Source organism: Drosophila mojavensis, unplaced genomic scaffold (assembly GCF_018153725.1).
Source record: "Drosophila mojavensis isolate 15081-1352.22 unplaced genomic scaffold, ASM1815372v1 contig_16, whole genome shotgun sequence".
NCBI classification, from domain to species: domain Eukaryota; kingdom Metazoa; phylum Arthropoda; class Insecta; order Diptera; family Drosophilidae; genus Drosophila; species Drosophila mojavensis.
This window is the reverse complement of record NW_025318693.1, coordinates 8,189,983-8,201,995: the sequence shown is the minus strand read 5'-3', so window position 1 is coordinate 8,201,995 and position 12,013 is coordinate 8,189,983. Positions and strand designations below refer to the sequence as shown.

Below are 12,013 nucleotides of genomic sequence, written 5' to 3'. Positions count from 1 at the left end.
GTTGGGCTCAATTCGAATGGGAATTGAATTCATATACTGCGGTAAGGCTGCACGCAGATCTCAGGGAATAAAAGTTTTACTTACACCTCAAATTTCTCTTTATATTAAATGGAATTACAGATTACAATAAATGTATTCAGCTATAAATGTATGTACATGCAGATGTCAGTTTAATTAAAAACATTCTCTGTGGCATCAATCGCGAAACTTGAATCCCTTTGCAATCAAATCTTTCCGCGCCTCCAATATCTCCAGCTGCAATTCCTTTGCAGCTGAGGGACAGTCGTTAAATGTGAAAGTGCGATACAGCACAATCCAAGCGGAATATATCTAAAGGTAAATAAAAATGGGTTAACCTGAAGTATGAATGGGATTCTTTTAGAAACTTACACCAAAAAGAACTAGCAGCACCAGCGGTAGCAGTTGAATGTGTAGCAAATATTTGGTTGTAAATGAGGTTTGCACTGTTCCCAATACAATGCTCAGGTAAGGCACCGCGAAGAGCGTTGCATAGAATAGCCAACGCTGTAGATTTGTCATGTTTAACGCTAATTATTAATACAAATATAGAAATTCCAAATAATCAACACTCCTCTAATGCAACACGTAAACAAGCGGCCGGCCTAGTGATGAACGACAAATCGATAGCAGTGTAATCGGTATTCACTTGGCCACAACAGCTGACTGCGTGTCGTGACAGGCAGCTAATGCGCGTAAGCGATTTATTAAGTTTAAAACTAATACGTATTATTAAGAGTAATTACGACTGCGCGGCGCCCACTGTGCATGGTCTATTTGCCAGCAAATCCGCTGTACGACAGCCAACAATTTGAAACTTAATCTCATTTTCTTTCAAGGTGCCGCCCACAAAGAGATTCGGTTCACTACTCAACGCCCATAGTTCATTCTCTCCCTTTGAGTTCTGATTGATTTTCAGGCCAGTTACAAATTTAAGCTGCTGCGGATTGTAGGCCACCGCGCGTATATCGTCTGCAGTGTAATTGGAATGCTCGTTCCAGCTGATCAAAGCACCCAGGCTGATGAGGCTGCAGTAGAGATTACCGCCACTGTCCATGACCTCAGATTCGCACTGGGTGCCACGCGTGCCCAGGATGCGAAAATGTTTGCTGATCGCCTTGCTCGAGGTTTGCTGCTGCCAGATGCTCTCATTGTTGACAACGTGCAAGGGAAGGGCTATCTCATAGAAGCTGTTCAGCGTGTGGAAATACAAAAAGCGCTCTGAAATCGAAAGGAAGGAAGAAGTAGAGATATGTTTTCAAGATGATGTGAACGAGACAACCTGCTGCGTGACGCGGACTCAAGCTCACTGTGAAAATGCCAGCATGGGCGTTGCCAAAGCGACGCACTCCCAAGGACGGCTGCATGGACTCGTGCTCGATGCGCCAGGATTTGTCAGTGAGTGCATCAAAAACAATCAGGCCATAGCCCCAGGCGTCCGCTATATAAGCCCAGCCACCCAAGCATTTGCTCTCAGCCAGATCCACGGCCATCGCCGTAAAAATCGATACGCTGGGTGTATACATGTGCGGGGCCAGCATGGTACGCTGCACCAGGACATCTTTGACCAGATCGAATATCAAGATTTGTGGAGCACACAACTGCAAGGAGTTCACTTGACCCGAATCCACGACCCAAAGGCGCCAGCACTCATCAATCTGCAGGCGGAATAGATGTTAAAATACGTTTAAGCTCATCTCGGAGCCTGAACTCACATAAGTCCTGATAGCCGAAGTGATGCCCGAACAGTTGTTAGCTGACTGATGCCATTCCAGGCTGGGATAGGGCTCCAGGCGGGGATTCTCAACCACTTTATTATCAGCCGCTGCCACGGTGGCCAGCGTAAATGGCGTGCCCGTGCTCAGGCGTGGTATGGTCAGAAATGTGCGATGACGCCCCTCGTCGCCATACTCAATGTCCAGATCGACGGGCAGGAAATGGCTATTGCTGGCCTCATCTAGTCCCAGGCTCAGATTGCTCCACCTGTGTAGCGTGTGCAGCTGCTTAATGCGCAACTGTTGGGTATTCGCATTGGCCAGGACTAGGACTAGGCCCACTGCCAACAGGACAATGCTGACACGAAACATTTGAAGAGCTCGAAAAGAAAAATGAAAATCTCGTCTTAGCTGCTCAGGCGATGCTGCAACACTGAGGTGCAGCCGCAGGTAGGGCCAATGTTGGCCTAGCTAGTGTTAACAAACCCTAAAAGGGGCAAAACAGTCGAGAGCCCTATCACAGGTACACACGCACTCACACACATACACGTCGAGTTTATTGCCGTTAAATACTTGTGAGATTTATGGACACCTTTTCTCTTTCTATTTACATAGACGCATAGAACACGCACACTTCATGCCACCTGCATCCATCCTCCTTGGCTCACAGCATGTTAATTGATCTGCCTCTCGCTCACTCCTGCGCTCGTTCATCCGCTTGCCCGGCCGCCCGCTGTCTGCCGGAAAATGCTGTCAACCCGCAATTTGAGTGTAGGCTTAACCACTTCTGAGCCAACACTCCAAAACCATCAAAGCCAAACCGGCTACAGTTGGTCGATCTTCGGGTATTTGGGATCGTCAGTGAACTTGCTTTTTCCACGCGCCGGAATTTCGTTTGCCGTCACATGTTTTTATTTTTGTATCAGCGTGTTTGATTCCATGTTTTCATGCCACTTACATTCCATTTTGCAAGGAGTACTCAAATTTGTATATACCCTGTAAACAGTGAAAGTGCTGATGTATATAATATATTGTAGCAAGAGACAGAGAAATAGTTGCAAGCTTTTGTACCTACGGCTTGAGCCTATAGTAAAAAAACTTTGTCTTTCCGAGGGTAGTTTAACAGTTTGGAAAAACAGATATTTTTATAAAAATATTCTAAAATATTTTTTATATAGACCAGAAAGTAAAGTTTAAAAAGTTGTTAAATAATTCCTACAATTTTTCTTATTCAATAATTAAAATATTTATTATCATGAGTTTACAGAGTATCCACTAGTCTAATAGCCAAAAACTTAATCAATCTTAATTGTTTTCTTTAATGTTTTGATGTTTACAGCTCAGGCTGCAAGTGCTTTAAAAAGAAATTTTTGAAATTTGAATGGACTTTCAGCTATGCACATAAAGCGGACTTTGCACGATTCCACAGCTGAATGCTTGCGATTCTCAACCAGTTTAAGGCATGAAGAGAGCGGAAGTTGCTTCAAAACAAATTAACAATTTATTTCTCTTACAGCAACGCTTAGGAATTTAATGTCATTAAAGTTTTGGAAACGTTTAAAATTATGGCCTACTCGATCAATCAATTTACGAATCGGCTGCATTTTTTGCACTTATTTTGTATCAATTAAGTCGAGCCAAAGACCAAAACCAAATGAAACTTAAGTTCAGATTAGCCAAGCAGAACCAAGCCACCATAAGCGAGAAATCGCCCGAAAGCGTTGCCTAAGATAGAAACAAACAAAATATAAAATCACAATTTCATTTGAGAACTGGTTAAGCCGTCGTTTTATGGCTCATTAAAGTCGGCTTTGAGAGCGCCAGAGCTCAACTTGTCAGAAACTGTAACTTAATTATGTAATTAAAAATTTGTTTAATCAATTTATTATGACTTCAGCTGGCAGCTGTTAGTCAGATATATAGTCAAACATTCAGTTAACAGCAAAATTGAAAAGGTTTTTAGATAGTTCAATTAATTGTAGTTAAATACTCTGAAACAAATGTCAAAGTCGTGTTTCGGCTAATCAACTTCTTTGACATTCACAACTGTCTATAAATTGATTTCATACTGAACTCTAACTTTGTTTTAGAATCTGTTTTAGATCAGTTTACAACATTCTATAATCAGTTAATTATCTTTAATATTTAATTATCTTTGATGATATGATTCTTTAAACTTCGCGAGAGTACATTATAAACTTCAAACTTTAGTTAGTGTCCTAAGAAACTATGAAATTTGTAGAAAAATAAAAAGTGGAACTCTTCTATGTATTTCATTTAAGAATTGTAAAGTATTTCCTCTAAGCATTTATTTTGAGTATTTCCTCTATTTATTTCTTCCACGTATTTCTCCTAAGTATTTTTTCCAAGTATTTCCTCTATATATGTCTCCCAAATATGTCTTCACAGTATTTATTCCAAGAATTTCCCCTAAGTATTTTTTTCCTCCAAGTTATGCAATAAGGCTAAATGTTAATTTGATATATTATTTATAATTATTGGATGGCATAGATAGCAGTTTCTTCTGCTTTATATTTCTCTCATCGACTACGATTTCTGCATAGTCTGCCTCAATTTCGGACTATTCCATCCCATACTCAGACTGAAATAGATACTGAAATAGGCTGCATGTAAAGTCCTTAAAAATATTTTTCTCTACACACTCAGTGCCTCAATCAATAAAAGTAAATTTTTTTTTTTTTTATTTATATATGTATATGTATATTTGTTCAATGACATGAAAAGGACATGTTCTTGGATTAACAACCAATTATTATAGAAAATCATAAAATATTTACAAACAAATAAAAAGAGAGGCGGAAACAAAAATTAAAATAAATTAAACAAAATATTTACAGAAATACAAAAGAATATACAAATACAAAATAGTCCGTTTAGGGATAGTAGAAGCCACTGTGGCGAAGGCTTTGAGGGTAGGGCGTGGGCGCAGCTGCAGGCGTGGTCACGGGGCTGCTCACCAGGGTGTCCAGATAGGACCGCTGATAGTTGTCACGTGTCGCCTTGCTGGGCGGAAAGGCCTCGCCCTGATTGAGCGCCGTGAATGGATTGCGTAGACCATAGTTGACAAAGCCCGTATTCTCGAACTTGTACGGCGTCTTGGTGGTCAGGGGCGTGCCAAAGGCCGGACTGGTAAAGTACGTTTGCAGCGCATTCCTGTTCGCCTGCGAGTGCACGTGGATGTTCGTGTGTGCTGGAGCATTGTACAGGCTGTAGTGGAGCAGGCTATTGTGAGCTGGGGCTGTGGGCAAAGGCAGGGAATGGCCTAGCAAGGGACTCTTGAGAGTTTGGCCCTTGACCTGTGGCAGTTCGATGCGTAGGATGCGATTATTATACTCATTGGGATTGAGGTTCTTGAGGAAGAAGCGATGGAACTTCGAGGATATGGCATAGACGACGCCCGGTTCTGCCCGTGTCGTGGTCAGGTCCGCGACAAACTGCAGCCGGTCGACATCTTGCGCTAGGACAGCTTGCTGATTGGTCGCCGGATTCCAGGTGGCAATTGCCGTCTCAGTGAGCGGACTAAAGATCAGGTTGCTATCATAAGGGGACACCGCCAAGCCAATGCCCTGCGACGACTTCTTGCCCACCAGCTTGACGTCCAGCATTTGGCCATTGGGCAGCGGTCCACTGCGCAGCACGTCCTTGTGCACCGAGAAGACGCTGGGAGAGATGGGAGTATACAGATATACATATATAGATTCCATATACCTAGATAGACTCAAATCTTACCGATCTGTGGCCAGTGGCTGGAAGTATACAATGCCCTGTTTCTCATCGAATGTCAGACCCACCACGCCGTCCATCAGCACAAAGCGATCGTTGAGTATCTCGGATTGCGCAAAGTCCGGATCCGGGTACATGGCTACGATTGACATACATATAAAACAAGCTCACACTTTTATCTTTGACTTAGATTTGTACCTGGATGCGAGACACGCCAGGTTACATCTTTGCCGCTGTCGTACACAATAATGCCCGGCTCTACGGTATCCGTTATGTAGATGAACACGTCGTCACAGGACGTGGCCGTCGTCTCATCGATGACCATGTTGGTGAACAGGGTCTCACCGCGCAGCACTTCGGGCGGGAAGTCAATGCGACGAACGACGCGATCCGTCTTCAGGTCGACAACGAGTATCTTGGGCGGGCAGGTGGGCTCGTAATCCTCCAGGGAACGCGAGATGCCCGCATCAAGCAACCACAGGCGATTGCAGGAGTCAATGCGCAGGCGATAAACCGAGGTCAGAATCAAATCGCTGCAGTTGAAGTTCGTGCGCGCTGTGTTCGAGAAGGACCAGTCGGGGAATGCCTGCAGCGTGGGTGAGTCCCCGATCTTGTCCTTTGGCACCCAGCTCACAGTCGATGGCACGCCCGAGAACAGCTTCGGCGTGGCCACAAAAATGCGATCAGTCGTGACGGCAATGCCCGTGATGAGCACATTTTCCGGATTATAAAAGTTCGTATCGCCGGACCGCATCTGCTTTGGAAAGTTGTAGCGCAGCAGCTTCCATTGCTTCATCACCTGCAGGCCAGATGACTGGGCGCCACCAGGCAGCTGACAGAGCAGCCAGCAGAGGACAGTGGTCAGCAGAAAGCGTTGCATGGCGAATCCCGGCTAAATGAGGGGGAAAAAATTAGGCAATCGCATTCATATAAACTCAAATAATTAGCCATAAACAACTGAAAATCGTGAAAATGAATACAATTGCAATTCAATTCAATTTAGCCAACTTGATGTGGCCAATAAACAAACTAGTTAATGATTCACGCTGGAAATTTCAATAAATCAATCATTTAATATGCCCATCAACACCAAATCTATGTTAATTGTATGCAAATAATTATAGATTTCTCAATCAATTAACATGAAATTGAAGCGAGTTAAAATTAATTATTTTATTATATAAATATTTTATGGGGCTTTTATCTGGTATTTCTTATATAAGGGAATAAATTAAAAATAATTTCTTTTTCTAAGAAAAAATAAGTATATATTTCTATAATAAGCCAAGCGATTTCTTAAGTGATTGCAAATTGAAAATAAGTGGGCTTTAGTCGGCGCAGATCAAAGCATAATTCTATAAAAATAATATATAAAAATAATATATCTATAAAAATAATATTGATATTATTTCTTTCTTTGTAGTTGTATACTATATTTAATATTTCAAATATGGCTATAGACTAAATAGTATATAGAATATAGCCCATATTGAAGCACTGTCGCTTGTTCTCATTGAAAGTTTGCCAGATGAATGCCATCTATCAAAGACTTAATTAAATCGAACTTAAATCGATGCATAGCTAATGCTAATTTCAATTATAAACCCATTCAATACATGAAGTATAGTTTACTGGATTACTCAGGATTGCATATATAAACCATTTAATATATGCAATGTCATTTCTTGCCCTTTGTTAACAGATTTATATATTGTTATTATATATTATTGTATATGCAGCCAATTGCGGGCATTGCAGATTACAATTGAAGTTGTCAAGATATTGTATTCAAATGGGGCTTGTCTATTGCTTAGCCTTGTTAATAGCTGGTCTCGCATGCACGGCTGTGATTGCGATCAAGACAGAGCTCTATGATTAAGATTGAGCAGTTGTTGCTGACGCGAAATATATGTATATATAATGTACATTACACACACATACGTAGAGTGCTCTATATCATATGCACATGAGATTTACCACGAGGGTTGTCGTTTATATTGTTAGGCTGGTGGGAATACTATTTAAATTGGTTTTATCTTAGCATTTATATCAGGTGAATGTATCTCTACTTCTATTTATAATTCACAGCTGTTAAATTCCCATAATAATTCCCATGACATTTCATATACACATATGTCGAGCCACTGTAACACCACATCTGGAGAGACCTTCGCGAAATCCTGCGGCGCTTGACAGCAATATTTGCTTGCAATTACTTTGAGTGTTTTTCTTATGAGTTTTGGTCAAGTATAACAGCAATTGATAGATGTCACATATTGATTGATGCTCTTTTAACTACACAAACCAGTTTCATGTTTGCAAAAACTGAGCATAGAAATTTTTATGATTTTTGTGGGAAATAAGACCTATTGAACAATTTTAATGATATGCGACTTTTTGGCTAACAAAATACATATATTCTATACAAATGTTTTAAATAATGAAGATGACTTCTAAATTATGATAATTCAAATCAAGAATAGCACAAAAAAAATCCACTTATTTGTCAGCTTGTTTTCTACTCAGAGGCAAAACAGAAAGAGAATAACAGGAATAGAAATGAAGAACTAGCTCATTTATAAGAGTAAATTTGTTGTTCAATATTTTTTCTCTCTTTCAAGCTCTTTCTTTCGAGCTCTGCTTCCAAGTAAATGGCCAGCCAATCATCATTAGCCACACTCAATAACTCAATATGCCCATTCAGAAATTCACACGCAATATAAGGCAAGCCAACACCTGCTGGCCATTAAAAGTTTGGAGTCGACCCTCGTGCATAACGTGCATGGCATGCGCAAGAGTTGAGCATAAATTTTGCTGACAGTTCGTTTTGCTAGACACTCTTTGGCTTGGCAGCTAAACTAAGTAAAGGCGAAGCTTTATCAAATTGACAAACTAAGTTTTATTTTTCGTTTCACCTAATCAATTATATATTTGATTTATGGCTAACTGTTGTCTAGCCCATACGCACTCACACACAGACACACACGCACAACATGCTTTCAATATTTTGGTAATTTTTCTAGTTTTCACTTTCTTTTGGGTAATTGCGTTACGTTTGGCGCTATCTGAAGATAAGCTAATCAAAACTAGTTTAAAACTGTCTCGTGCGAAAAATTGATATAAATTATGTAAAAGATGTCAACAGTTAATAATAAACAAAAAAAAATTTCTACTCTTTTTTTTTTAAATAATTAAGAATTATGCAATGCACAGCGGAAATGCGAACAATTTCATGTTTTATCTTCACAACGAAAATTGTAAATAAAATAAGTCATAATAATCGCTGTCCCGCCTGACATTGGACAGCAAATTAGGCCTGCTGTCAAGAGTTGGCCTTCAGGGGGTTTTGATGACAGCCGGTTAACAAGATAGCGCCATAAAAGCGAAAGGGCTTACAAAGCGCATAGGTCTCGGCTGTCTCTGCTGTCTCTTCTACAACAATAAATGGCATAATTCATGTGTTGCATGTCTGAAGTTTTCATTTTAAAATTTGTAAATTGTTTGATTGTTACAAAAATGAAATAAAATTCATCGCAAACTTGTTTGCTGAACTCGTAACCGGCATTCGTTATAGTTATAATCTTGTATAAGCCCGCCAGCTAAACAGCCAGCGAGCAAAGGCCAAGACAGAGACAGAGAGAGAGAGGGAGAGGGAGAGAGAGAGAAGGAATCGAATATTGCATTTATACTTTCAATAATAAATACAATACTTGACTTTACTGCCGGAACTCTTAACACACATTTGATCAATAAGTTATATATTTATATATGTAATGTGGGCTTATTCCCGAGCGTCTCAGCTTGTTAGCCCAAGACACACAGAGCCACAGAAACAGAGACCAAAGCGAGTTCAACTATTTCATGCAGCACTTGCCACACGACAGCTAACTAGAGTTGAGCTCCCTCTTGCCCTCTCCCTCCCTCTCTCTCACTCTCTCATGTCTTATCTGTAGACATTCTCACGCGTTGCACCATGGCACAGACATGCAGATAGATGTGGCAGACAATGTGGCAAACTGTTTAATTGCTGCAACTGGAGCATTCTATATGCATATAGCGCCATGTGAGAACATAAATATGAATCACTTGTTTTTTCTTGTTGTCTCTTTTTCTTCAGTTTTTAATTAAGTTTTGAATTTGATCTAATTAAGGGTCGCACGGAAGCGCCATCGTTTCCAAATTAACACGTGATTACAATAAAAATTACCAGCCACAAAGTTGAGCTCAGAGGCCAAACGTGACGAAGCTGCTTCCTCATAAAGCGAGCAGAGCCATAAATGTAAACGCTAGTATTATGGTAGATATAAAAGACGGTGTATAAATCATATACGATATATGTGTTTATATTGCATTTGATGAAAGTTTGAAGTGAAAAATTGAGTTTTTAATTCAAATTTGCTTTGAGTGGCTTTAACATGAAGATGATATATACGAGATGTTTATTGAGTACAACGGTAAAGTGAGGTTAGTTTTTACAAGAGTTTTCCAAGATTCACACTCTACGCAGAATGTTTATACACAGAAAACTCTTCTGGGGTATTTTTAACAAAGACAAGTGCACTTCATATTAATTTTAAGTTTTAGATGTCTTGGGATTTAATAAACCCATTACATTTATTGAAGATCTGAGAGAGCATCGGAATAAGTCAAAAAAGAGAAGCATGATCTAGTAAGAGAACTACCAAAATAAAATGCTCTCAGTATGCTTAAGTTTGTACCATAAGAAAATCGACTAAAGTCGAATTATATTTTATGCAATATATTTAGCTTGAAAAATTATTTTTTCACAGATTTAAACATTCGCTCTAAATGTTTACACTTGATCTTCAGCAATGAATTTCAGCTATTATGAAGTAATTAATTATTGATTTAATTTTTGGCTGCATATTTTTCAAAACATTTTCAGAAGATTTGAAATTGTCAATAAAAATGCTATATAACTTGAATCATTTCTCTGAGCAACTGGATGGTTTACGATTGGATTGATACAATCAAATACAACCAGTTTGTCATGCTGACATATAAAATTAATTATATTATAATATAATAATATTATAAATAATAAAATTATTAAACGTTATAGCTAATGTGATAATATCATGGAAACCTGTTTATCCAGACAATAAGAACAGATGAGTAAATGGAGTAATTGATTGTACAGACTTAGAATATACATATATGGCTTATGGCAGAGAGACATATAAGTTACAGCATATATATGTGATATAGCAGACACACGCGGCTATATGTGTGTGAATATGTATGCCCTTGCAGAATTTATATTTTCGCTAGACACTTTAGATTCCACATTCAATATATATACTGTATAATCTGATATAGCTGTTTCACACACATACACCCAGCAAGATATAGCCAAGTTTGGATGCCAACACGATCTCGATTCACACTTGGCGGTGGCGATCGATTGGCAAAAGCAAAAGCAAACAACACGCGTTGCTGGCCAACTTAATTAACAGAGTTCTTTTTGTTTTGGCCACGCAAGAAGTGCAACACGGCAGCCGGTGTGCACTTTTGGCCAATTGCTAAACAAGGCTATTGGCCAACAGCATACCCTTGGCTATGGATAGCTTAATTGCATATACGTATCTATTTAGATATGTATGTATACATATATACATTTGTTGCAATCGATATCCGCGGCTCTTGTAGAATGCAATACGGATATGGTGAGAGTCGCTGGGAGTTTGGCTATGGCTCGCACACTGAGCCGCACACACTGTGGCAATTTCGATTCAGATGCACAATACACCGCACTGCACACTTTAACACAGAGACGCATGCCAATTGCCACTTTAACCGTTGAAGACCGTGCCCCGTGCCACAGCCGAGAAATGTATTCGCGTTCGTTGCCTAAGTCTTTTGTTTTGCTGGCCAATTTGTTAGCGGTTAGCGATTGCTGGTTGACGGTTAGCGGTTGGCGTTTTAGCATTTAGAGGTTTTCCCCTGGCATTAGCTTACTTTGAGGCACATTCAGCGGGCTATACAAATTCGCTTTATCTGATTTTTTTTCGTGCTGTTCGCGACACGTCCAAGCGTTGCGATTGCCGTTTTGCGACTGCGCTCGTATCACAAGCGCACCGAATTTTATAAGAGCTTTTTTTTCTTCAAAACTCAAATATCAAACAGCAAAGCTGCACGTTGAGGTGTCGAAGCAGAAGTATACCCTATAGGGTGTATATACTATATCTGCGGCGTTGCTTGTGATGTTAAAACTGGCCTTAATTAAGTGTTTATTATTTTGTATAGATATTTATTTGAATATTTATTACAGCTGGAAACTGCTGTTTGTCAATGCGAAATCAATTTATATATATAATTTTAGTTTAATTACTCCAAGTTGAATTGTATTTATAAATATTTTAATGGAAATATATCTGGGAATTAATTTTATTTTATTTTTATTTTTTTTTAAAGAAAATTACTTAATTATTAAAGCTTATTGTATTTATTTATTTATTTATAGTTATATTACTGGGAATAAATTAAATGTAAACTATTTTTCAAAAGTTGTTAAA

General features: G+C 39.3%; 2 protein-coding genes across 2 annotated transcripts; both read right to left on the bottom strand.

Annotated features, from left to right (window-relative positions):
- Nucleotides 1-80: 80 nt before the first annotated feature.
- On the bottom strand, nt 81-639 carry LOC6573028 (dolichol-phosphate mannosyltransferase subunit 3). Its single transcript, XM_001999087.4, has 2 exons — nt 391-639; nt 81-330 (listed from the first exon to the last, which is right to left on the bottom strand). Exons 1-2 carry the CDS (start codon nt 538-540, stop codon nt 196-198), a joined length of 285 nt encoding a protein of 94 aa, XP_001999123.1. The 5' UTR covers nt 541-639; the 3' UTR covers nt 81-195.
- A 14-nt stretch (nt 640-653) lies between these two features.
- On the bottom strand, nt 654-11,564 carry LOC6573030. The gene is made up of 7 exons (XM_001999089.3): nt 11,457-11,564; nt 5,676-6,369; nt 5,484-5,616; nt 4,631-5,414; nt 1,734-2,204; nt 1,301-1,676; nt 654-1,239 (listed from the first exon to the last, which is right to left on the bottom strand). The coding sequence occupies exons 1-7, from the start codon at nt 11,466-11,468 to the stop codon at nt 761-763; spliced, it is 2,949 nt and encodes a 982-aa protein (XP_001999125.3). The 5' UTR covers nt 11,469-11,564; the 3' UTR covers nt 654-760.
- Between the last annotated feature and the right edge of the window lie 449 nt (nt 11,565-12,013).

Excerpts from the sequence above, each read along its gene's own strand:
- LOC6573028 (XM_001999087.4), bottom strand. The coding sequence starts at position 540 with ATGACAAATCTACAGCGTTGGCTATTCTATGCAACGCTCTTCGCGGTG. Across the intron at positions 331-390 it reads TGCTGCTAGTTCTTTTTGGT|ATATATTCCGCTTGGATTGT; the intron begins GTAAGTTTCTAA and ends ATTTACCTTTAG.
- LOC6573030 (XM_001999089.3), bottom strand. Across the intron at positions 5,415-5,483 it reads CAGCCACTGGCCACAGATCG|CGTCTTCTCGGTGCACAAGG; the intron begins GTAAGATTTGAG and ends CATCTCTCCCAG. Across the intron at positions 1,240-1,300 it reads GAGTCCGCGTCACGCAGCAG|AGCGCTTTTTGTATTTCCAC; the intron begins GTTGTCTCGTTC and ends TTTCGATTTCAG.